A 24,248-nucleotide genomic window follows, 5' to 3' on the forward strand; every position below is an offset into this window, starting at 1 on the left:
AGCCCACCACTGACTGACAGTCCACAGCCACATCAGCAGAGGCTGCAGTCTACTGCATGTTTTGAGCTAAAAGAAAGAAAAAACTGAAGTTGTTTTAATATTAAATGTATTAATTGTCTTAATAGAACTTGTTTAATTCAAACAAACTTACCCATCATATGAATTTTCAACAATTTTCCTTTTTCAGTGTAAATAAAAAGTCAATATACTGTGAGGCCGACAGGAATGTCTGCACCTGTCTGTCAAGGCTATCCACCCAGCAGTAGTTGAGATATTGTATCTGGACTGAATAACTGACCAGACAACCAGCCGCAACTCTGAATGATGCACATCAAAATGCATTTCTGTTTGAATTAAAGGCAGCCAATCACTTATAAAAAAGATAGAGTGTTCAATTTGTACCTACTGATTTCTAATGGTTAACTCTTTGTCAATACTTTTAAAATAAAGCATTAATAAAAACAAGTTTTGTCAGGCTGCACGAACTCACTGATATAAGTGTCTGAACATTTCATTGAGAAGACGCCTCCTATTGGCAGTGTTGGCACCCATCTGGACATGAGCGGAGGTTTAAGAAAATTATTTATTTATATATACAAGCAATTTACATTTAGAACTGCAGACTGCATGACTTAATCAAAATTAAAAACCTATATGTTTAATTATGTATTACAAAAATCATCAAATGGAGTCACATTAAAAACATCGTTAAATAAGGATTCTTCACAACCTGGCAACCGAGATGTTGTTCCTGTTTACCGCTTTGAATGAATCTCTAAATCATTAGTCAATCATTTAACAAGCATTATCAGAAGCCATTAGCTACAACATAAAAACAAAGCACGCCTTGTGTGAAAGCGGGACCACATTTCTTTCTATTTCAAGACATTAACTCCAGGTTATGTTTTCAGAAAACAGGCACTTAGTTGGGCAGTAGCAGTGCGATGTGTTTTCTTTAATGCCAGGTACAAGCCAGAGGATCATTCATTAAACAACAGCCTGCTGTGCTCTTTCTGTTAACCCACCAGTGCTTTGAAAACAAGAACAACATCTCTGTGGATAATCGTGGGTTATCCTCGGGTCTGTGTAAAAGGCCTGTGCTGTCCTTGCTTTTAATAGTAAATGATCAAAAGAGCAGTTCTTTTATTTGGGCTCGGTCTGTGTGGTTTCAAAAAGTTGTGCGGCAAAATTACCCGAGTGTTAAACAGTATCCCTATTTTCTAAAAGTTGAATCATTAAAAAGTCGAAGTGAAGAAAAGCACACGATGAAAGCCGGAGAAAAACAGACACTAAATAAGGGGAGAAAGGTGGAAGCAAAGTAGCAGAGCTCGAAGGCTGTTGCAAGACTGGCCGTGTGCTTATCCAAGAATTGATTAACGGAGCTAGTGAGAGCACGGGGAAAGCAGAGGGTCCCCTGTGACTACACCGGCGATAGAGACACTTCTTATTCTCTGGTACAACCATCAATGATTGTCAAGGAGAGGCTTAGATATGACTGGAGACGGCTCCACACACCGTGTTACAAGAGAGGGAATCAATACTGACTGCACCACTCACTGAGTTTCATTACTGCTTATCATGATCAATTTACAATTTTAGTGGAGCTCCTTCACTCTTCCCTATCTGCTCCTCGTGAATATCATCTTCCCATTTGTCATGTACGAGGAAAGCACACTTTTCCAGCTCGCACAGGTGCTCCACTGTACTTGAGCGCACCAGCTTGAAAATCCTCATTAGAGGGGTTCATCTGTCTGGGGTTTCGGCGTGCCTCCATCTTCCTTTCTAACTCTCTGCCTCTGTATGTATACTTTCTAAGATTCCCTGACAAGTTTTATCCAGTGAACAGACATAAAAAACTAAAAAAGAAGCAGCCTGAGGTCAGTTAAACTCTTCTCATTAAACTGCAAAAGTCCAGCGAAAAGCTCTCGCTGCTTTATTTGGTTTGTTAATGAAATGTGTCTCCTCTCCTCTGGTGCCTCAGTATCGAATCTAATTAAAACCATATACCAGGTTTGAATACAGATATATTTCACCGACTGGTATGGATTCTTTTGAAAATACGTTTGAAATGTACTGACATCCAGAAACCTCTTGTTTTTAATGGCACTAGTGGCTCTAAAGTGAACTGCATGTGCACATGTACATTCACACATTTGTGTCATTTGCCAAAACAGTGATCTTACATACAAGAGACTGAACGTGATAGGTCGGCATTGTGTTGATAAATGAAGTAAATGTTATTAAAGTATTTATCTGCCTACCTACCCATTCTTGTTGCAGCAAAGTGGAGGTATAGGCTCAAAGTCAGTTTTGATCCAAAACCAAACGAAGGTCCTCAATGAATTCTATGCCTTGATGACCCTTGTTGTCTCATGACATCGATCATGGTCCCATTTGGCCATATTCCATGGGATGTTCCAGTTTATGTTGGAGTTTGTGTTGAGTCATCGTTTGTTGACATTTGCTGACTCCATTTCTAAGCTAACGTTTTGCGCTGTAGGCAGAAGAGAGCATCCTGCAACGTCACATCCTTTGGGAAACAGTCGACAGGCTCATATAGGCAACGGAAAAAGTAGGGGAAGACCTCATTTGTTCAAGGAGACGTTTTCAGTTTTTCTTTCTTCTTGTGTGTTAGGTAGGGGTTTTGTTTATGTAAAATTTCTGCAGAGTTAAAAAGCCCAGAGTCCAATGTAAAGGGAGATCCTCTCCTCCAACAGAAAACATTGATCCTAAAGTTCCTTAAACGCCCCGTCAGTAGTCCGCCCACTACTTCCGGGTATCACTGTGACCTACATTTGCAAAACGCATGCTTAGCGGCTAGTCTGGCACAGCCCTTAACAAATCCAGGTAAAGTGAGACCAGATATTTCCTACACGTGCTAGAAGTGGTTGACCAATCGCCACAGAGGGAGTCAGCTGGCCAATCAGAGCAGACTGGACTTTATCGGGAGGGGGGGCCTTAAAGAGACAGGAGCTTAAACCAAGTGTTTCCGACAGAGGCTGGAAAGAAGAGCTGCAGCAATGGACAGAGGATGTGTTGTGTTGTGTTGTGATGTGATGATGTCTTTTCAACAACCCCAATCAAAATGATGAACATGAATATGAGCATAATGTGTCTCCTTTAAGGTGTGTTACAGTCTGACACATTTGAAACAAACACAGGTCAGGTATCATTACATGGTTTGAAAGAATACAAAATACAGTTTTCGGCAGCGATGTTTAGCCATCTGTGCTTTTCAAAATGTATGAACTAATATACAGCATATATATATCGACAATCTGCCCCTGAGATCCATCACACACTTGATGTGTTTTGCAAATTACATGCTTCACATGGTGTTGATCTTTTTTTTTAAAGGGGGGGTTAAGCTTCTTTCCAGCCTGACTCTTAATACTCAGCATACGGACGATATGGACGGATGACAACACAGAAACATCTGAGCCCCCCCATCCCAGCCAGTGGACACAGATATGAGCTGCTCGGTTAGCAAACAGATGCCTCGAAGTTATGAATACAAATATTATACTTAAGTATTTCCTGCGGCTTATTATGACCCCAGTGAGCAGGGGGGAGTATAAAAAAAGAGCTGGATTGTCTGCGTTGCAGCGTGCTCTCGCAGCGGTGGATAACCAGCACACTCAAGGGGATGCCTGCATTGACAGATTTCTTTAGAGCAGTTCCATATATTGCTCAGAGCATTTTATCCCCAAGTGTGTGAATATGTTGAGTTGTGGGAGGAGATGAATGCAAATTTGTGCTTGTTTATCCCAGAAATTTCAAGACTGTTAACACAAGGGCCACGGACAATGCATACCACACCAGATAACACTGTATGTGCAGGGATTTTATTCTGGCGTTTGTGTCTCTGCATAAACTGTAACTCTAACTGGGAGCGTGAGGTAATAAAGTATATTTGTTTGAAATTTGTCCTTGAAGTCTACAGGCTCGCTCACTATCTGTCTCATCACAGGTGATTTCACACAAAACTCCTCAAAACTGAAAGAGGATTCATAATTTAACAGTTCACATTGCGAGGTTGAGATTGATTCCGTGGAGACGGAATTTGTTCTGGATGAGCTCTGTCAGTCGGGGCGGCTCGTGCATGGTTCATGTGTGCGCTGCAAGGTGGGCGGCTGCATCTGGAGCCCTAATGGCTTCCATGCTGTGCTGCTGAATGGTCCGCTGTGCAGTAACACAAATACATACCAACGGACTTCAAATCCCAGTTTTAAAGCCCCATTCAGACTGAAAGAGGCTGCATGGAAGCCAAAAGCATTAACTCCACATTAGTTAATGTTTTGTTTCACAAAGCTCAACGGTAAATGCTTTGTCATCTGAAAATTAACAATTTAAGGTTCTATTTCGCTGCATATACCAGGATATATCATTTTAGGAAACAAATTCAAAAGTCTCATTTCTTTTAGATGTAACGTCACATGTTTTATATTGCAAGTGTTTACAGTATCGTGTAAATAAACAACCAGGAATCAATACGCAGCAATTGTTTTATGTTCCTCAGAGACCAATACTGAAAATAGCTTCTGTCCTTCAGCTTTGATAAGCCTGCAAATTTACTGCTCTTTACCCTCCTGTGCAAAGTCCGGTTGCATAATCAATGGAGCTGCAGAGCATCTAGCGGGCACAGAAAAATCAATGATGCAGATGAGGGAAGAATGCAGAAATAATTTAGGCCTCTTTTTCTCTTTTTTTGTAACGATATTGCTAAACTGAGGAATTTTTTGTGCTATTATGTTTTCTTATTTACTCTCTTCTTGTAATGATCGTGTCATCTCTCTCCTCCTCTCCCCGACTTCTCGCTCCTCGCTTTCACGATCCAAAAATCGAGCTGAACTTCTCAGAGTTTAGTCTTTGTTCTTGCCTGTGTGTGTGTGTGTGTGTGTGTGTGTGTGTGTGTGTGTGTGTGTGTGTGTGTGTGTGTGTGTGTGTGTGTACACACACACGGTCAGTTGGTGCGTGGGAATGAAATGGAGGTTGACCTTTTTGAAGTCATTTCATATAATCCAATTCTGGCAGAAACTGAACTGGTCCAGTGAAAGTTAAAGTGACACTACGTAACTTTCTTACCTTAAAATATAAGCTTTAAAATGAGTTTGATGGTCCACTGACCTGGAATAGGGAGAATGGAGCTTTCATTCCCACTGCTCACCCTGAACACCTGTTCTTGCTCCAAGTAACTTTGGTGAGCAGGTACGATCTCCTGTTCAAAGTGTGGAACTGACACATAGTCGCAGTCGGAATCACACCAAGCAATTTCAAGAGTAATGTAAGAGGTCGATTATAAAGACTTAGAAGTCATTAAAAACCAGCATTTATCTCCAATATTCAGAGAGGAAACATTTCCAAGAATCAAAACTCTAAACAGAGTTTGGTGCATTTGTTACAGCAGCAGCTCCTCTGATTCAGCCCTATCTCGCAATGTTTAAGAAAGTGGGGGTGATCTGCCCCCTGAATCCTTTCCAAAAGCTAATGGGTTTAAAAGCTAATTGCTCCAGGTTTAAAATCGGTTGCGTTTTGTTTGCGTAGTCCTGCATAAAGTCTAACAGACAAACAATGAAAACATAACCTGCTTGGCAGAGGTAATCCCCATGTGTGGCTGCAGAGGGCGGTGTTTCTCAGTAAAAGTTGCACAGTGTTGTTTTAACTTGAGAAGTCATTTCAGTGGTTTTCCTTCTAAAGAAGATGATTCATTCTCCAGCTGCTTTCCAATGTGTCACTTTGCTTTTTTGTTTTAAATCATTGATAGAGAAGGTTGAGCCCATGTGGAATCTTGGGGTCTATATTCCTTCCTGCAGTATAACCCCCATTGACTATGAATATAAGGTTAAGGGATAGATCTACTGAGGAAGATAAAGTGTGCATTATTAATCATGTTCCTCGAAGGTCAAATCTTTGGTCCAGACTGCAAGAAAAGCGAGATCTGTTTGTCACGTAAGCGTTTCCTAGCTCCACCTCTCATGCAATTCAAATGGCGTTCAATTATTAAATCCACGCTTGACCTCTTAAGATGTTTACTAAAATTACAAGGTAAAGCTGAATATGAAATCTTCATGCTTAGAAAACTGACATTTGAAAAAACTTGCTTTTTACTACCACAAAAAAATGTTACATGTTAAACCATTAAGCTGGTTACACACTGTCAGTGACCGACAGCAGGTCGATACTTTCAGGGCAGCCGATGACAGTATAACTGAATTGCTGAACTGCCTTTAAAAGGAACTTAAATGATTAAAATGACTCGGCTCAAGCCAAAGCTCACAGATCATCTAAATCAAGGAGCACTGAAGACCTGAGAGATTATCGGAGAATTGAATCGATATCTCTGTGAGGGTCTCCACTAAAAGCACTGCACAAAAGCTACTACTTATTGGAGTGAGGCAAACACCCCCACAACCTGGAGTAAGCAGCAAAAACCTGCAGCCCTGAGCAACTGGGAAAAGTAATATACTGTGAGGACTCAGAGTATATTCCCCCTCTGCTACAGTCATAATGGGTTTACATTCAAAAGAAGAGGAGCGTGCCTCAGAGCTGGTGGAGGAACGAGAGGCAGCAGATCCCTCCAGGGTTCAAACATATGAGGTTATTTTACAGGACAAGTTATTAAATACTAAACACTGTACTACACTACTGTACTGTACCAGGATGATGAGTCAAGAATCAAATAGTGCAAAGTAAGACCTGGAGATATTAACATTTTACACAGACGGTCCAAGATTTGTCTGATGCTTATTTATATACAGGTCTACTGAATTCAGTTGTATACATAATAAATCCAGTGTTTGATCCAAAAGTGTGTCCTCCGAGCCCATGATTCACCCTTTTCCTTTATGAGCCAAACAAGATTATTGAACACATATTTTCTACTATGAATTTGTAACTTTGGCTTCTTTAAATAATGTATTTTGTGTCGATTCAAAGTTATTATTTTCATATGTGAAAATTGTGACACAACTAGAACTATCATCCTATGGTTATATGCCTCCTGACATATATTACATTCACAATAATATGAGGTCACTGTGACCTTTGACAACTGAAATCGTTGAGTCCAACTGAACACTTGTACCAATTTTAAAGAAATTTCCTCCAGGTGTTCTTGAGATATTGTGTTCACAAGAATGGGAGAGACAACAAAGTGAAAACGTAATGCCTTTGGCCACTGGCTGTCGCTGCATGTGCAGAGGCATAAAAATCCCTTTACGTACCTATGTTTCTTAGCCATTAGCTCACTACCAAATTCCGCCGAAGAGCTTTAACTTTATCCACATTGTTTTGTCCTTTTTAAACTCTCTTATCTGTGAAATATTCACCGTGCTATATTCCTTCTGTCTGTGCAATACAATGGTTCATGTGCAATCCGTACATATTCTCACACTGCACATATTTGTCTTGTTTTTACACTGTATATATTAGTTTCTATTCCATTCATATTTTTCTATATTTTTTATATTCCTTAAACTTAAGTATTATTATCCTTCACTTAAGAATTGGATGTTACTTATTACTTACTGATGCCTATTTTGACCCTTGCTGCTGTAATATTACAAATTTCCCCATTGTGGGACTAATAAAGGATTTTCTTACCTTGTCTTATCTCATCATACAGTTTATCTATATGTTTCTGCTGTAGTGAAGCTCGAGATCGGACCTTCTTCATCGCAGCACATCTCTGCAAACTAGACTGTCTAATCTTTATCGTTCGTTTCATTCTCCTGCAAAGCTCAACCTTCTGAATCTACTTCTCCTTTCCTGACAGTAACCATGATCCTCCTCGTGAGTGTGCCCTGACCGTGACCAGAGGATCAAACAGCCAGAGGGGATCATCCTGATGGACGTGTTAGTTTACTATTCATGTTATTTTCTTTCCGTTGCATTTTGTTCTGTATCTATGGATTGTTAAGTGGGCTGCATACGGTTCAGAGGCTGAAGGTCCCCCCCCCCCGTCCCTGGTGAAACACGAGTGAAACATTGCAAGTGAGCAATATTTGAAACCACATGGCCTCAACAATGCGAGTCTGCTGACAGTGGTACATCTAATCTCATTTGCTTCACCGACACACACACACACACAGCATACAGTAATTCACTCCCATGCAATAGGCCACATGCTCAATTTAGCATGTTATTGACTAGTTGTTACAAATATGCACAGGTGATACATCACAGCCGCGAGACTCTAGAGTTGTTTTATATTAGAAAAAAGAAAAAGCTGGTTGTTAGTCACACTGTGTTACGCACTGTGTAACGAAGGATTTGTGTTCTTCATGCATTCCCATGAGCCACTTGTGCACGTCAGTCTCACCAGGGAGAACAAGTGCTGGCTCGACCATCTGCAGCAACCGTAAGGGTTTTATTTTTGCTCAAGGACACTTTGGCGTGGACGTACATTCGCTGTCACAATGGAGGAAAATGCAACGTCTCACAAAACACTCACTCGACTTTGTGTTGGGAGCATAAGTGAAGGTGTGGGTCCCGTGTGTGTTTGCGTCAGAGGGGTCTCGTTACAGTGAAGTCGATAAAGGTTTCTGTGATTGGTCGTTCTCTCTTCCCAGATCTCAATTTTCTGAATTCAATTTGTGACTCTGCGCGGCCAACAGCGATCCCTCACCGCCGCAGCGTCTCTTGTCTGAATTTTGCAGCTGCTCTTTTCCATAAACAGATATAATGACCTCAGCTTGACTGAATGAACGGAGTTGCTCCACCGTCATTCTGAATCTTTTCAATTACACTCAGAGGTCACTGAATACAAACAAGGCCTGGACATGTCTGCACTTCAGCTCATGTAAATAGAAATGTGTCACAGAGCGCATACATCATGTAAATAGGTTTTTATGAAAGGTACTTATGACTTATGGTGAACACCTTTGTGTGGGTTGAATGGTGTAGGTGTGTTTGTGTATTTTGCATAGGTGAGTATATACATTACAGTACATTATAGAAGAGCTGCACCCCAGTTATACTTCTGCATTTTCTTCTGCACTAGAGTTTTGAACAAGTAAATATGATTTAGTCTGTGTAAAGCGTGGTTGGTAAGTAAGTGTGCAGAATGGTTTCATATTTTGTTAACGATTCTTTATTAAAATGTGTAAATAACTTGACCTATGTTATACATTTTGTTAACTTATATAATCCAAAATGTGTCCAACAATGTCATATCCACTTTACTCGTGGCTGATATAACTTCCAGGGCAAATGACGTATGACGAAAGAAAAACACACAGTTAGCCAGTCGGCTGTTTGTTCCTTCCACTGTTTGTATTAGTCACTTGTAATGGATCATGATTATTCATTGTCGTTGCTGCGTATCGTGAATAAAACTTTAAAACGTGACCACATGCATGAACATAATTTGCAGCAGGAAGATTTTCATCAGCAATGGTGGTGAAGACAACAACTCCCATGATCCCACGCCACTTCATGACATGATCAAGTCTTCCGTTCTGATTGAGAGACCAGGCGAAGGCACATATTGCAGCTGTTGTTAGGTTTGCTAAATATATTGGATAAGGTTAAATATTTAAAGAAAAAAAACTATGGATAATTATTTGAAAAACAACTATCAGCTAAATTCAAGGTGCGAAACATGCGCTCGACCAATCACAAGTCAGTGATTGAACTGTCAATCATGCAAAATGGCAGAAAACATCTTTGGGAAAAATATTTCATGTTTGTTTTTGATGTTGCTCCGTGTCCCCTTCACTAATAAGGAGGAGGCCAGGTATTTGACCTCTACTGCAGCCAGCCACCAGGGGGCCATTGAGATGCTTTGGCTTCACTTGTTAAGAGCTATTGTCAAGTCTTTATATACAGTCAATGATTTCAACCATAAGTAATAACACCATAAACCCCTCCCCCTCCGTGTTACTGGACTGCCACTAATGAGCTAAAATACATTTAGTCAAACCAACATTAACATTGTTCTGGTAGTGCCAGTGTATTTAGTGAAAAGGTTTGGAACTATGTATCTGGCTTTTTGTTTGTTTGATGACATTAATACAACAGAATGACAAAGGGCTGCACCTCATGGACCCATGAGGAGGATTCTCGGTCTCGTTCTGTGTGGGAAAGCACAACGGGACATGCACAGTGCATCAATAGCAGGAATAAGTTGTATAGATTTTCAGAATGCAATTCTGAGGAGAAGAATGAAAACTATTAATCTGAGTGTAGAGGCCAGTCTGTGTGGACTAGTAATAACTTACATTCAATTATTGTGGCAGTTGTTGTATAAAAGCCATTGATTTATGGATGCTTGCCCTTTGCCTTTCAGTCAGGTCCGCGGGTTTCAGATTTTTCTGTTAGATCTCATGGCTGACCAAACTCAAACTCTATCTTTTTCTCCCGCTCTTTATCTTTTTCTTATACTTCTCAAAGCCAGTCTTCTGAGACTTGGAATAAATTTGTTCCCATTCAAGGGTGACATCAACAGGGACTGGAGAAAATCCAGACTAACTGTTTAAAGGGAGTCAGCTCATCTGTGGCACTTCTGCATCGACTCACATACCAAAGGCATTTTTCATCAGGAATGAATTAGAAATCGGGGGGGTTTGGTTCCTGTGGTACAGTTTTGATCAAAGTAATCTACTCAAAATCTCTCGCTTTCAAACGGGCTCCATTCAGTAACCTTAGTGGTGCCCAGTGAACCAGTTCCTATTTCCATCGTAATCAAGGATTCCTTGTTAATGGAGGGCGTCACGCGCAAGTAAACAGAAGTAGTGAGATGGTAGATTGCCTTGATCACCTGCAAGTGATTGTACTCTAAACAAATTATACAGTCAGTGACTTTGAAGGTGCATAAAAAGATGGAGGTCACATACCCACTTCCTCCTACTTTACAAAAATGAAGCCAAATAGCCAAAATATCCTGGACACGGGTGGCGAGTGAGTCTCAGCTGTCAATCATGACGTTTAAGCCCATTTTTATATCATCAAATAACTAATAACAACCAAACTTCCACATTCATCTGTTTAATAAGAACAACTTAAAATGTATTCAGCATGTACGTTTTAGTTTGATCCATGTCCCATCCACTAAAATGAAGGAGGCGGGGTCTATGACCTAAATTGCAGCCAGCCAGGTCTATGATCACTAATCAGACATATATAAAAAACGTTCTGCTGAAAAAGGGGAAGAAAATCTTCATAGACCACAGATTTTGGCAGCGTATCACCAAGCAACACCTCCCACTAATGTGTCGAAACTATTTCATCCACCTGCTTAAAATGGAAAAGTATGCACAACAGTCGCAGTTGCATTAAAATACTTCATATTTCCTGACTCAAAAAGTTTGGAGATTTCAAATTTCTATTCAAGTTGAAATCTCTTCCATTTGTAGGAAACCACTTTATGGCTCCCACACAGATGAGCACTCCCAATTCTGGAGCCAAACACTAAAACACCAGCCAGTTTTAGGAAGAAGAGGAGGAGGAGGAGGAGGATGTCTATAATTGCTGGAGCCCATAATAGGCTGGGCCTGCAAGAGCAGTTTCAGACACTCATGGTCTTTTTCAATCTGTCTCAGATGCTGTGATTAGAGAGCGAGTTACTGCAACGGCATTTTCCAAAAATGTCCTTTTTGGAGCCGTCACTGTGATTTCTCCATCTGGTTGCTGGAGTAACGACATCCGCCCTTAACGCAGGGAGACAGGCGTCAGATTGGCCCCCTGCCTGATCCTTAGTGGGCCCTGCTTTTAGGAGGGGGGGCATGTGAGTCTCCAGCACAGAGAGAGGGGGATAAGACAAACAGAAAGTATGGGGTGTCTTGGCAGTTTTTCTTTACGCTTTAATCAGGAAGATAAGCCAAGATTCGCCTTAGTCTGAGTCAGTTAGAAGGAGAAATGCCATATGACACTAATACAATGCCCACACACGCATAACTAATCACTCTAAGACATTGCAAGAGGGTTTGGAGGAAGTGTTGAGGCAGGTGCGTGGAGAGGTTTACATTAAAGGAAAGCGTTCTGCATTCGTCTCAGGCTGCATCAACACTTTATTTTTCCAAACACAACACTTATGCAACATTTACACCTTGCGTCCACACAACTGCAGAGTTTTTGAGCCCCTTAAATTCAGCTAACCACATTTTACTTTGAAAAGTCCAGATGGGAAAAAGACTTCGGGACAGTTTTGCCAGATGGTTTCCAGCCCAAAGAATGTTTAAGAACCACTAAAGCGCATTTACAGTCTCATTCACACACATCCATACAGCACTTCGACACGCAGCACTTTTACCATCACACTGTCGACTATCTTGCCCAATGACACTTCACAATGCAGACTGGAGGAGCTTAGGATCAAACCACTGACTTTCTGGTTAGTGGACCATCCTTTATATATACAGTATATATACACAAGTATTTCTTCTCACAAAAATAATGATTCACTTATTAACTTTGCAGCACAAAAAGACAATATGTCTGCTGTATACTCAATGTGTTATTACATCCACTGTATTAAGAATGCTTGCAGAGTTGTGACTTGCCGTGTCATGTACTGTACATATAACTCCCTGCCATAGTTGCATGTCGTCAAAGTAGTAGAAACTTCTCTTTGTAGCCTTTTCCCTTTTACTTCCTTAGGTGTAAAACTCTCTCAAACGAAACAATGTGAAATCTCAGGATAAAGGAGACGGATCCCTGCAGGGACGTGACTCTGGGATTACCAGAGCTCATCGAGTTAACCTGCAGCTGAATCCGACCGGAAGGCAGTCAGTGTCCGTTCAGTTTGCTGTAGTGAATGCTGCCATTTAAAAACACACATCGGCGGATGCATATAACTGATGCAGATAGGTCCCATGTGGGGCAATAAAATGTACCACGTCAATCATCTGTCGTCATGTACTTTCCGTCTGGTAAGAGCTAAAGTGCTACTCTATTTTCTGGGTTGGATCAAGTCTGATGGGAAAAGTGCTGTTGAAAAGAGAAAGTGACTTTGTTGAAGAAGAAGAAAAAAACGTCACAATCTGTCCTACTTTAAGTAGAGAAGGGCACCGAAGGCCGCCCAGGAGATTCAGCTGGTTCAGGACAAAAGTTCAGCTAAACTGCTCAGAACAAACTGATCTTAAATAACAAAGATCTGTTGGCTGTGATTAAGTCCTAAGAAGATTTAGCTGGAAATCCTTCGATCAATATCAGTGTACAGGTAATGAAACACTTTGATGAGCAGCTTATAAAGTTCACTGAAGCAGAGTCTTGTATTAACTGATTTATTGATTAACTTAAATATGAGGATTTCAACATTTCAACAGATTCTCTAGGTTTATTATAAAATGAAAATTAAGTAGATTATTGAAAGAGTGCATCATATTTTCCAGACATTTAAAAAGATACTCACTAAAACAATATAACTTGCCCAAAGTCATATCTTATGTCTCGGCTTTGACTTTGGTAAGACGGAGGGAAAGAAACTGATTCTGTTGCTTTTGGTTTTTTTAGACTAGTAATGAAAGAACGAGAAAATAAATTTGGAGAAATCATTCTTTATCTTCCTCTTCAATCATTAGATTCTAAGACATCCATTTTCTTACATTTTTTTCATTAAAAACTGTTGGCTTATTGATTATCAATACCTTTACCCAGAGTTTATAACTTTCAATAATGCAGCTGAAATGCTTTCAATCACTCTTCAGAGAATTCTTACATATATAGTAAAACACTGCTCTCTGCTGGTAGAGAACTTGGAATGCAGTTAGAAAAGAAACAAATCGACATCTCAAGTCGAGCGCGACATGGTTTTGCTACTAAATTACGAAACTAGATTTTGCTCATTACCTCAAATAAAATTTTATAGCCGAGGTGTCAATGCACATTAAACAGCAGGTTGTAATCTTACTAATCCACAATATACATTAGTCTTTAACATGCATTTAAAGTTTAACACCTCATTGCTGAAAGAACCTTCACGCACACTTCTTCTAATTTAGGATTCAGTCAGGCTGAAGGTGAAGCAGCCTTCAGCTTAGACAACGTAACACTTAATTTTCCAGGAGCAGAAAGATTCTGTTCAGCAGTTTTTACAAACACTTATCGTACTATAATAGAAGCAGCAGTTATTCTAGACTGGATCAGTCATAGATGCAAATGTGACTGTGCAGCAGGATCTACCTACGCACATATATTATTCAAAAAACATTTTGTAAGATTAATGCTTCAGTATAGTTTCATCTGTATTAGCAGCTGAAGTGCTGCAAACAAAATACTCACGTTGTTGACTAGCATGTTACTGCAAATAACCATTTCATCCAAAGCTCAATTCTAAATCATGAACAAACGAGTCAAGTCAATACGCCATTTATAAACATTTATTTATCTTTATTGGCCAGAGGGAACCAGTTCAGACAAGGACTCCGTACTGTTTCAGAACGGCTGTGAATGCTGCAATCTTGCTCTCGACGTTCTTTTCCGCCACCTTGGTCAGCTTGACCAGTGACTTTTTCTTGCAGTACCGGAGCTTGGCCTTCTCCTTTCTCTTCTCCTCCAGGGTGGCTGTGATGGCCTGGTACTTCCAGCCGACCTCATGTGCCAGACGGCCGAGGAGGGCGTACTACGAGGGGAAAGGAAGCGAGTCACACAGTCAACATCTGCAACCACCAACTCAACCAAATTAGGTTTAGACGACCAGCAGCTCTAAAATTACTACTGTAGATGCTAAAGATTACTGATTTCCCTAAGATATAATATTGATATTGCATTTAACGAATTTATGTTCAAAGCTTCAACTTAACACACAACTTGTCCCAGACTCAACTCAGTAATCAGATCCGTAATTGTCTCATCAATAGATCAGTTTAGGAATAAAGATCTCATCAATGTCAAGTAGGAACTGTTGTGGCAGGAGAACTGAAGCATTTTGATTTGTGCCAATTTTACATATATAATATTCAAGGCTCACCTTGCGAGTGGGCTTCAGGCGCACAATCTTCAGAGCAGCTGGGACGACCATACGCTTCCTCTGTGGAACAAAATTCACAAGTCAGATAAAACAAAAAAGGGCCTGAATACACACTGCTCGGGCAGCATGTCTCAGATATTTGTTTATTTTCAAAGGTAACTCAAACAAGGTAGGTAAGGTATTTAGATTGACATCACAGACAGCAGATATGAAGCCATGTGTGGCCCATAGGTAATATGGATGTGTGGTTCTTTGTTGCAGCTCATCACCTTGTCATAGGGTGGGGGGATACCGTCAAACACCTTCAGCCTCTCAAGAGCAGCCTGACCTCTCTTGGTCTTGTGGGGCAACATGCCTGATGGCAAAAAGAAAATTGAAGTTCAATAAAACATTAAATTCCGTTCGACTGCAGCCGTTACAAATCGTAAATTTGTCCAAGCACAAATGTTCACCCCCACTCAACTCAGCAATCAGATCCGATAAAGGTTTTACTTTCATCAGAAAATGATCAGCTTCGGGATAAAGAGATCACTGTCAAATGAGGAACAAGTTGTGCTGGATCAAATGAACAGAAACTCTTCTACAATAAATATGACCTAATATCAATATAACACATTTTGATCGGACAATTTAACAATGTCAGTGTCTGTTTCTCCGATAGCGGCCTGATTACATGTCCCCATTTTATGAAATGCTTCTTTTAACATGGTTGATCTTTATTTGCTTAAATTCACACATTTATTGGTCAGTTTTTCTGCAGTCTTTGCCCACTAGACAGTTTGGAGTCACAATTCAGACAAATGCAGACGACCTAAGCCAGGGGAGTATTCAGACAGACTTTGACGTGGCTGTTAAGTCGGCATGAGTGGAGAGTTTAAACAAATGAGCCAGATTCACTGCATGCCAGAGGTAAAGATTGATCTGATTAAACATGTAGGGCCTCAAGTCTCAATGTGTTTAAGACCCACAACTGTCCATATGAACCACTTACATAACTTCACATAATTTAGAGCATATTTAATGAACTTGAACCAAGCTCAGCAAATTGAACAACATCTTAAGTCAATGATTACAAATTTCCCAGGTGCGTTTACAATGCGTGTTTCCTTCACATTAAATGTCGATTTCAATTGTTATGTTAAGGCTAAAAATCTACTCCGCACGTAACTAACACTATTAAAAAGGAAGTTTCATTATCTAGATTCTTGCCACATTTTCACCTCTGACTGTCCTCCAGAAGATCCTGCTGGGAGCCCTGAAGTGGTACGGTCCACGAGAGGGGTTGGTGTTCATCCTCTTACGCAGGAAAGAGAGGTACTTCACTGTAAATGGGCACAAGGTACAGATATACTTTAGTACAGGTTACAAATACTTTAGTGAAAACCATTACTTCAGTACTGCTGATGTCTCAGATGGTAGTGCATGTCAGGTACTCTCATGGTCATTTAAACTCGAATTACAGTGATAAAATCATCATCATCGACAACAAGCATGTTCAAAAAGGCAAAAATGGAATTGCGTGACTTACGCTTGTTACGGTAGAAGTTGCCAGAGATTTGGATGCCCTCACATCTCACAACCACCACTTTGTGACCTGAAGAGAGATGAAAACACAAGTTAAGGATTTGAAACGAACAAACCCATTGAGGCAACATCCAGCTGCATGTGTCTCGGATGGTAGTGCATGTGAGTTTTCGCATGATCCTTAACCTCGAAACAGGTAGATCATCACAGACAGATTGAGGGGATACTCAGATGTGCCATTTAGTACTGAAGTTGTGTTCAGGCAGCTTCTAGATACAACTTTTACCAACATTCCCATGTTATGTCATACTTTATAAAAACTCACCAAGCAGAACCTGTTTCGCCACGAGGGCAGCGAGCCGACCAAGTAGATGGCCCCTGCCATCAAGCAGCAGAACCTGCAGGTTAAAAAGACAGATATTGCCATTATATTTCTGACACAAGCTAGTCAGCTAACAAGATAAGGTTAGCCACATGCATGCTATGAAGAATGCTACACGTCTTAAACACCTACTCAATGCTAATAAAGTTTGACTTAAAACTTCAGACTCAAAATTTGCACAGATTATCTTTTCACTGTTGATTATAATTCGTTATGATGCACGTTTCCTCCAAGAGCTCTGACGGCCGCATGGACACCAAACCACCGGTTGAGCTACATCGTTAGCTTAGCATTAACATCAAAGCATGCCAACAGTTACAGTGATTTTAACTTCATAACGCAACCAGGAATTAGAGCACCATTATTATTTGTAAACAACGCATGAGCATCTTAAATCAGTGATTTGGACGATGCTTCATTCGGATTGTAACTTAACGAGGGCACAAGCTAAAGCCAACAAGCTAACAGCGTTGACTCGTCAGGGAAGCTGCCATGATGGAGGCATGTCGACTCGGCTATAGCTAGCTGCCACAAACATGTCAAAATCTAGTACTAAAACAAACACCAAGCAAGACACAGATTACACCAAGTGTACCTGACATTATCACGCGCAGTTTACATGTAAAGAAGAAGACTAGACTCGCCGTTAAAGGCAAAAAGGAGGAATAATGATCCGCAGCGTTTACACACCTTATTGAACCGGTCCGCCATGATGAGCGCAAAGAAAGACGCACGGGGCTGCTCCGAGGGAAAAGCAGGGGCAGGCGGAAGTGACGACACACGAATTCTTTCTCGCGGGACTTGGTGTAGAAACGTGTTTTTTAAAACTTTATGTATCCAAGATTTAACGATATATTTTAAACGTTATGTAATGATTATAATGGGAAAATCTCCTGTTCACAAATGTTGTTAATCAAACTAATTGTCGTTATTTTTCCTTCCTGATTCCACACATAGTCTATCTGTAAAGATATGAAGATTTAATTACAGTAAAATGGGATTTTACATCCACAAAACAAAAATATAAAATCCACGACTCATTAGATTTGCTACAATTAGAATTTTATTTGCGATTTGCCTTCATTTTAGGCACGCATTTTCTGTCTTTTTTGTTTGCTCTCAATGTACTGTTTGTTTTTCTATCATAAAACTTATTTCCATTTACAATGTGTGTTACTTGATTTACAATGTGTGTTACTTGATGAAATGTAAATTCATCTTCCTGAATACAGTTGGTGTTGGATGGAGGGAGTTTGGTCAAATGTTGAGTAACAGTATAGCACATTTTTATTTCTAATAAATTGATGCTCTTTTGATGAGTAATGTACTTTCCTCCTGTATAATTTCTGCTGTCAGAGTGAAACCTCTAACTTTAGCATATTATATAATACACTGTACATATCATAATTGAAGCAGTCTCGTTTGCCCATATTCAGCTAATATTAATATCAATACTCAATGTCATACCTAATACTAATATAGCATATTGTGGCTCACAAACTCTCCCTCAGAAGATAAAAACTAATGATTTGAAATAGAAATTCATTGAATGAGACCTCTCTGCTTCAAGGTTGGATTACAGGGGAAATTATCTACCTCAAAGCCCCAGAAACTCAGATCTTGTACCCTTACATCCATAGAAATATGGGGTGCAAAATGACTTGTTTTCGAAGTTAATGTCCATTATTTTCATGATTAATTAGCAAGTTTGTAAAACACTAAAATTGAAAAATGTTGATTTGAGTCCAAGGTGCTGTCTTCAGACGGTTTGTTTTGTCTGACCAAGTCAAAAGCAGATTTAAAATTTCCAATGACATAAAACACTAAGGAGCAAATCCTCACATTTGCAAAGTTGACTTAAGCTAATATTTAGTAATTTGTCTAAAAGTAACTGACAATATATTAAAATCATTGACTTTTTCAGAAACAATAAAAGAGCTTACAATGCGTTTATATTACAGATTTATTCATACAGCACACAAGATGCATTGATGTTGCCATTTGAAGTATTTCAGTGTTAAGGTTGTTCCAAGGAATACAACTCACATCGCTGCATGCAATTGAAACAATCATTTATTGAACAGCTTTAATAACTTTCAAGCATTTACAGCCGCAACAAAGTTATTTCTAAAGGTGTCTGTCAGCGAGAGCAAAGTCAGTCATCGTGCTTCAGCTTCCTGATCTTTCCCTTGAGACGTTCGATCTCCTTTTTGTGGTGGAAAATTTCTTCCTGGTGGTGCTGTTGAACTCGCATTAGAAAACACTGACAGTCCTCGTCTCCCAGTACAGACAAGGACTCCATACTGTTTCAGAAGGGCTGTGTATGCTGCAATCTTGCCCTCTACATTCTTTTCTGCCACCTTGGTCAGCTTGACCAGTGTCTTTTTCTTGCAGTAGCAGAGCCTTCTTTCTCTTCTCCTCCAGGGTGGCTGTGATGGCCTGGTACTTCCAGCCGACTCATGTGCCAGACGGCCGAGGAGGGCGTACTATGAGGGGAAAGGAAGTGATTCACAGTTAACACAAACTGAACCAAATTAGGTTTAGAACGACCAGCAGCTCTAAAATTACTGCAGATGCTAAAGAATACTGATTTCCCCAAGATATAATATTGATATAGCATTTAATGATCAGAGTTTATTTTCAAAGCTTCAACTTAACACAACTTGTCCCAGACTCAACTCAGTAATCAGATCCGAAATGTCTCATCATAGATGATCAGTTTAGGAATAAAGATCTCATCAATGTCAAGTAGGAACTGTTGTGGCAGATGAAATGAAGTTTTGATTTGTGCCAATTTTACATATATAATATTCAAGGCTCACCTTGCGAGTGGGCATCAGTCGCACAATCTTCAGAGCAGCTGGGACGACCATACGCTTCCTCTGTGGAACAAAATTCACAAGTCAGATAAAAGAAGAAAAAGGGCCTGAATACACACTGCTCGGGCAGCATGTCTCAGATATTTGTTTATTTTCAAAGGTAACTCAAACAAGGTAGGTAAGGTATTTAGATTGACATCACAGACAGCAGATATGAAGCCATGTGCGGCCCATAGGTAATATGGAGGTGTGGTTCTTTGTTGCAGCTCATCACCTTGTCATAGGGCGGGGGGATGCTGTCAAACACTTTCAGCTTCTCCAGAGCAGCCTGACCTCTTAGTCTTGTGGGGCAACATGCCTGACGACATCCTGAGCTGAGAGCTGATGAAAGTCCTGATGTTGGGCCTCAGAAACCTTGCCACGTTGGACTCACATTAGAAAACAACAGACAGTGACACTGTCCTTGTCTCCCAGTTCAGACAAGGACTCCATACTGTTTCGGCACGGCAGTGGGCAGTGTATGCTGCAATCTTGCCCTCGACATTCTTTCCCGCCTGCTTGACCAGTGTCTTTTTCTTGGAGTAGCGGAGCTTGACCTTCTCCTTTCCTCCTCCAGGGTGGCTGTGATGGCCTGGTACTTCCAGCCGACCTCATGTGCCAGACGGCCGAGGAGGGCGTACTACGAGGGGAAAGGAAGTGATTCACAGTTAACATCTGCAAACACCAACTCAACCAAATTAGGTTTAGATGACCAGCAGCACTAAAATTACTACTGCAGATGCTAAAGATTACCGATTTCCCCCAAAATATAATTTTGCTATTGCATTTAATGATTGGAGTTTATTTTCAAAGCTTCAACTTAACACACAACTTGTCCCAGACCCAACTCAGTAATCAGATCCGAAATGTCTCATCATAGATGATCAGTTTAGGAATAAAGATCTCATCAATGTCAAGTAGGAACTGTTGTGGCAGATGAAATGAAGAGTTTTGATTTGTGCCAATTTTACATATATAATATTCAAGGCTCACCTTGCGAGTGGGCTTCAGACGCACAATCTTCAGAGCAGCTGGGACGACCATACGCTTCCTCTGTGGAACAAAATTCACACGTCAGATAAAAGAAGAAAAAGGGCCTGAATACACACTGCTCGAGCAGCATGTCTCAGATATTTGTTTATTTTCAAAGGTAACTCAAACAAGGTAGGTAAGGTATTTAGATTGACATCACAGACAGCAGAGATGAAGCCATGTGCGGCCCATAGGTAATATGGATGTGTGGTTCTTTGTTGCAGCTCATCACCTTGTCATAGGGCGGGGGGATGCCGTCAAACACTTTCAGCCTCTCAAGAGCAGCCTGGCCTCTTAGTCTTGTGGGGCAACATGCCTGACGACATCATGAGCTGATGAAAATCCTGATGTTGGGCCTCAGAAATCTTGCCATGTTGGACTCATTAGAAAACGACAGACAGTGACACTGTCCTTGTCTCCCAGTTCAGACAAGGACTCCATACTGTTTCAGAACGGCTGTATATGCTGAAATCTTCCCCTCAACATTATTTTCCGCCTGCTTGACCAGTGTCTTTTTCTTGGAGTACCGGAGCTTGGCCTTCTCCTTTCTCTTCTCCTCCAGGGTGGCTGTGATGGCCTGGTACTTCCAGCCGACCTCATGTGCCAGACGGCCGAGGAGGGCGTACTACGAGGGGAAAGGAAGTGATTCACACAGTCAACATCTGCAAACACCAACTCAACCAAATTAGGTTTAGACGACCAGCAGCTCTAAAATGACTACTGCAGATGCTAAAGATTACTGATTTCCCTAAGATATAATATTGATATTGCACTTAACAAATTAATGTTCAAAGCTTCAACTTAACACAACTTGTCCCAGACTCAACTCAGTAATCAGATCCGTAATTGTCTCATCAATAGATCAGTTTAGGAATAAAGATCTCATCAATGTCAAGTAGGAACTGTTGTGGCAGGTGAACTAAAGCATTTTGATTTGTGCCAATTTTACATATATAATATTCAAGGCTCACCTTGCGAGTGGGCTTCAGGCGCACAATCTTCAGAGCAGCTGGGACGACCATACGCTTCCTCTGTGGAACAAAATTCACAAGTCAGATAAAACAAAAAAGGGCCTGAATACACACTGCTCGGGCAGCATGTCTCAGATATTTGTTTATTTTCAAAGGTAACTCAAACAAGGTAGGTAAGGTATTTAGATTGACATCACAGACAGCAGAGATGAAGCCATGTGTGGCCCATAGGGAATATGGATGTGGTTCTTTGTTGCAGCTCATCACCTTGTCATAGGGTGGGGGGATGCTGTCAAACACTTTCAGCCTCTCCAGAGCAGCCTGACCTCTCTTGGTCTTGTGGGGCATCATGCCTGATAGCAAAAAGAAAAACTGAAGTTCAATAAAATGTAAAATACTATTGACGGCAGCCATTACAAATCGTAAATTTCTCCAAGCACAAATGCAGACGACCTAAGTAGGGGAGTATTCAGACACCTTGACTTTGCTGCTAAGTCGGCACGAGTGGAGAGTTTAAATAAATGAGTCAGCATCACTGCATGCCAGAGGTAAAGATTGAACTTATTAAACACTTGGAGTAGACTTTGGAGAACATTTTCATATAGTACCTCAATTTTCAATGGGTTTAAGACCAACAACTGGAACAACCTAGGCAAACCACGTAAATTACTTCACATTAAAATTCAGAGCATTTTCACTGAACTTGACCGGAGCTCAGCAAATTGAGCACCATCTTATGTTGATTACAAATTTCCAAGGCTAGTTTATAATGAATTAGATGTTCACCTCTGACTGTCCTCCAGAAGATCCTGCTGGGAGCCCTGAAGTGGTACGGTCCACGAGAGGGGTTGGTGTTCATCCAATTACGCAGGAAAGAGGTACTTCACTGTAAATGGGCACAAGGTACAGATATACTTTAGTACCGGTTACAAGTACTTTATTGAAAACCATTACTTCAGTCTGGTACTGCTGATGTCTCAGATGGTAGTGCATGTCAGGTATTCTCATGGTCATTTAAACTCGAATTACAGTGATAAATCATCATCATCGACAACAAGCATGTTCAAAAAGCAAAAATTGAAATGTGTGACTTACGCTTGTTGCGGTAGAAGTTGCCAGAGATTTTATGTCCTCACATCTCACAACCACCACTTTGTGACCTGAAGACATGAAAACAGGAGTTATGCATTTGAAATGAACAAACCCGTCGAGGCATCATCCAGCTGCATGTGTCTCAGATGGTAGTGCATGTCAGGTATTCTCATGGTCATTTAAACTCGAATTATAGTGATAAATCATCATCATCGACAACAAGCATGTTCAAAAAGCAAAAATGGAACTGCGTGACTTACGCTTGTTGCGGTAGAAAGAGATTTGGATACCCTCACATCTCACAACCACCACTTTGTGACCTGAAGAGAGATGAAAACACGAGTTAAGGATTTGAAATTAACAAACCCGTTGAGGCAACATCCAGCTGCATGTGTCTCAGATGGTAGTGCATGTCAGGTATTCTCATGGTCATTTAAACTCGAATTACAGTGATAAATCATCATCATCGACAACAAGCATGTTCAAAAAGCCAAAATGGAATTGCGTGACTTACGCTTGTTACGGTAGAAGTTGCCAGAGATTTGGATGCCCTCACATCTCACAACCACCACTTTGTGACCTGAAGAGAGATGGAAACACAAGTTAAGCATTTGAAACGAACAAACCCGTTGAGGCAACATCCAGCTGCATGTGTCTCAGATGGTAGTGCATGTGAGTTTTCTCATGATCGTTAAACTCGAAACAGGTAGATCATCACAGACAGATTGAGAGTAAGTTTTATTCAGGCACGTATCTGCTTTACAGTGTTGACAATAAATTCAATAAGATGCACGTTTCGTCCAAGAGCTCTGAAGGCCGCATGGACACACGACTACAGGTGGAGCTGCATCGTTAGCTTAGCATTAACGTCAAAGCATGTTAACACGGTTACAGTGATTTTTAATTCAATAAGGCGAAACTATTATCTGTTAAGAGCATTGACTCGTCAGGGAAGCTGCCATGATGGAGGCACTCGGCTATAGCTAGCTGCCTCAAACGTGTTAAAATCTAGTATTAAAACAAACACCAAGCAGGACAAATATTACACCAAGTGTACCTGAGATTATTCCCCGCAGTATGAGAGTAAAGGAGAAGACTAGACTCGCCGTTAAAGGCAAAAAGGAGGAAATTGATCCTCAACGTTTACGTACCTTACTGAACAGGTCCGCCATGATGAGCGGAAAGAAAGAGACACGGGGCTGCTCAGAGTATAAAGCAGGGTTAGGCGGAAGTGACGACAACATGAGTTCCTTCTCGCGAGACGTGGTGTTTTTTATTTTTTACTTTATGTGTGAAAGATTTCACGATATATTTTTAATGTAATGATTATAATGGAAAAATCTACTGTTCAAAAATACTCTTTATCAAGCAAACTGCCATTAGTTACATTTTTTCCTTTCTGATTCCACACATAGTCTATCTGTAAATATATGAACATTTATATACAGTAAAAACATAATAAAATACACGACTGATTAGTT

The 24,248-nt window shown here is 40.6% G+C and overlaps 2 protein-coding genes, 13 non-coding genes and 2 pseudogenes across 15 annotated transcripts; all 17 read right to left on the reverse strand.

Moving 5' to 3' along the window:
* Positions 1–14,304: 14,304 nt before the first annotated feature.
* On the reverse strand, positions 14,305–18,507 carry LOC118116689 (60S ribosomal protein L13a). The gene is made up of 8 exons (XM_035168518.2): positions 18,447–18,507; positions 17,505–17,614; positions 16,758–16,830; positions 16,437–16,502; positions 16,129–16,230; positions 15,178–15,263; positions 14,909–14,968; positions 14,305–14,560 (listed from the first exon to the last, which is right to left on the reverse strand). The coding sequence occupies exons 1-8, from the start codon at positions 18,505–18,507 to the stop codon at positions 14,351–14,353; spliced, it is 768 nt and encodes a 255-aa protein (XP_035024409.1). The 3' UTR covers positions 14,305–14,350.
* LOC118117139 lies at positions 14,762–14,831 on the reverse strand. Its single transcript, XR_004697767.1, has one exon. It is a non-coding gene; the product is annotated as a small nucleolar RNA SNORD50 (small nucleolar RNA).
* LOC118117135 lies at positions 15,033–15,112 on the reverse strand. Its single transcript, XR_004697763.1, has one exon. It is a non-coding gene; the product is annotated as a small nucleolar RNA SNORD34 (small nucleolar RNA).
* Positions 15,369–15,445, reverse strand: LOC118117142. The gene has a single exon (XR_004697769.1). It is a non-coding gene; the product is annotated as a small nucleolar RNA SNORD50 (small nucleolar RNA).
* Positions 16,311–16,395, reverse strand: LOC118117128. The gene has a single exon (XR_004697756.1). It is a non-coding gene; the product is annotated as a small nucleolar RNA Z195/SNORD33/SNORD32 family (small nucleolar RNA).
* On the reverse strand, positions 16,573–16,647 carry LOC118117133. Its single transcript, XR_004697761.2, has one exon. It is a non-coding gene; the product is annotated as a small nucleolar RNA Z195/SNORD33/SNORD32 family (small nucleolar RNA).
* Positions 18,508–18,759: 252 nt separating the features above from the next.
* LOC124851124 lies at positions 18,760–20,001 on the reverse strand (annotated as a pseudogene).
* Positions 19,763–19,842, reverse strand: LOC118117136. The gene has a single exon (XR_004697764.1). It is a non-coding gene; the product is annotated as a small nucleolar RNA SNORD34 (small nucleolar RNA).
* A 66-nt stretch (positions 20,002–20,067) lies between the features above and the next one.
* LOC118116514 lies at positions 20,068–21,033 on the reverse strand (annotated as a pseudogene).
* Positions 20,792–20,871, reverse strand: LOC118117137. Its single transcript, XR_004697765.1, has one exon. It is a non-coding gene; the product is annotated as a small nucleolar RNA SNORD34 (small nucleolar RNA).
* A 95-nt stretch (positions 21,034–21,128) lies between the features above and the next one.
* On the reverse strand, positions 21,129–23,944 carry LOC118116515 (60S ribosomal protein L13a). The gene is made up of 8 exons (XM_047341628.1): positions 23,919–23,944; positions 23,282–23,347; positions 23,028–23,087; positions 22,771–22,835; positions 22,462–22,561; positions 21,943–22,028; positions 21,676–21,735; positions 21,129–21,329 (listed from the first exon to the last, which is right to left on the reverse strand). The coding sequence occupies exons 5-8, from the start codon at positions 22,532–22,534 to the stop codon at positions 21,129–21,131; spliced, it is 420 nt and encodes a 139-aa protein (XP_047197584.1). The 5' UTR covers positions 22,535–22,561; positions 22,771–22,835; positions 23,028–23,087; positions 23,282–23,347; positions 23,919–23,944.
* On the reverse strand, positions 21,529–21,598 carry LOC118117140. Its single transcript, XR_004697768.1, has one exon. It is a non-coding gene; the product is annotated as a small nucleolar RNA SNORD50 (small nucleolar RNA).
* LOC118117138 lies at positions 21,800–21,879 on the reverse strand. Its single transcript, XR_004697766.1, has one exon. It is a non-coding gene; the product is annotated as a small nucleolar RNA SNORD34 (small nucleolar RNA).
* On the reverse strand, positions 22,647–22,730 carry LOC118117127. The gene has a single exon (XR_004697755.1). It is a non-coding gene; the product is annotated as a small nucleolar RNA Z195/SNORD33/SNORD32 family (small nucleolar RNA).
* Positions 22,904–22,987, reverse strand: LOC118117129. The gene has a single exon (XR_004697757.1). It is a non-coding gene; the product is annotated as a small nucleolar RNA Z195/SNORD33/SNORD32 family (small nucleolar RNA).
* LOC118117130 lies at positions 23,158–23,241 on the reverse strand. The gene has a single exon (XR_004697758.1). It is a non-coding gene; the product is annotated as a small nucleolar RNA Z195/SNORD33/SNORD32 family (small nucleolar RNA).
* On the reverse strand, positions 23,418–23,492 carry LOC118117132. Its single transcript, XR_004697760.1, has one exon. It is a non-coding gene; the product is annotated as a small nucleolar RNA Z195/SNORD33/SNORD32 family (small nucleolar RNA).
* Positions 23,945–24,248: the final 304 nt, after the last annotated feature.

The sequence above is a fragment of the Hippoglossus stenolepis genome, chromosome 10 (assembly GCF_022539355.2).
Source record: "Hippoglossus stenolepis isolate QCI-W04-F060 chromosome 10, HSTE1.2, whole genome shotgun sequence".
NCBI classification, from domain to species: Eukaryota; Metazoa; Chordata; class Actinopteri; order Pleuronectiformes; family Pleuronectidae; genus Hippoglossus; species Hippoglossus stenolepis.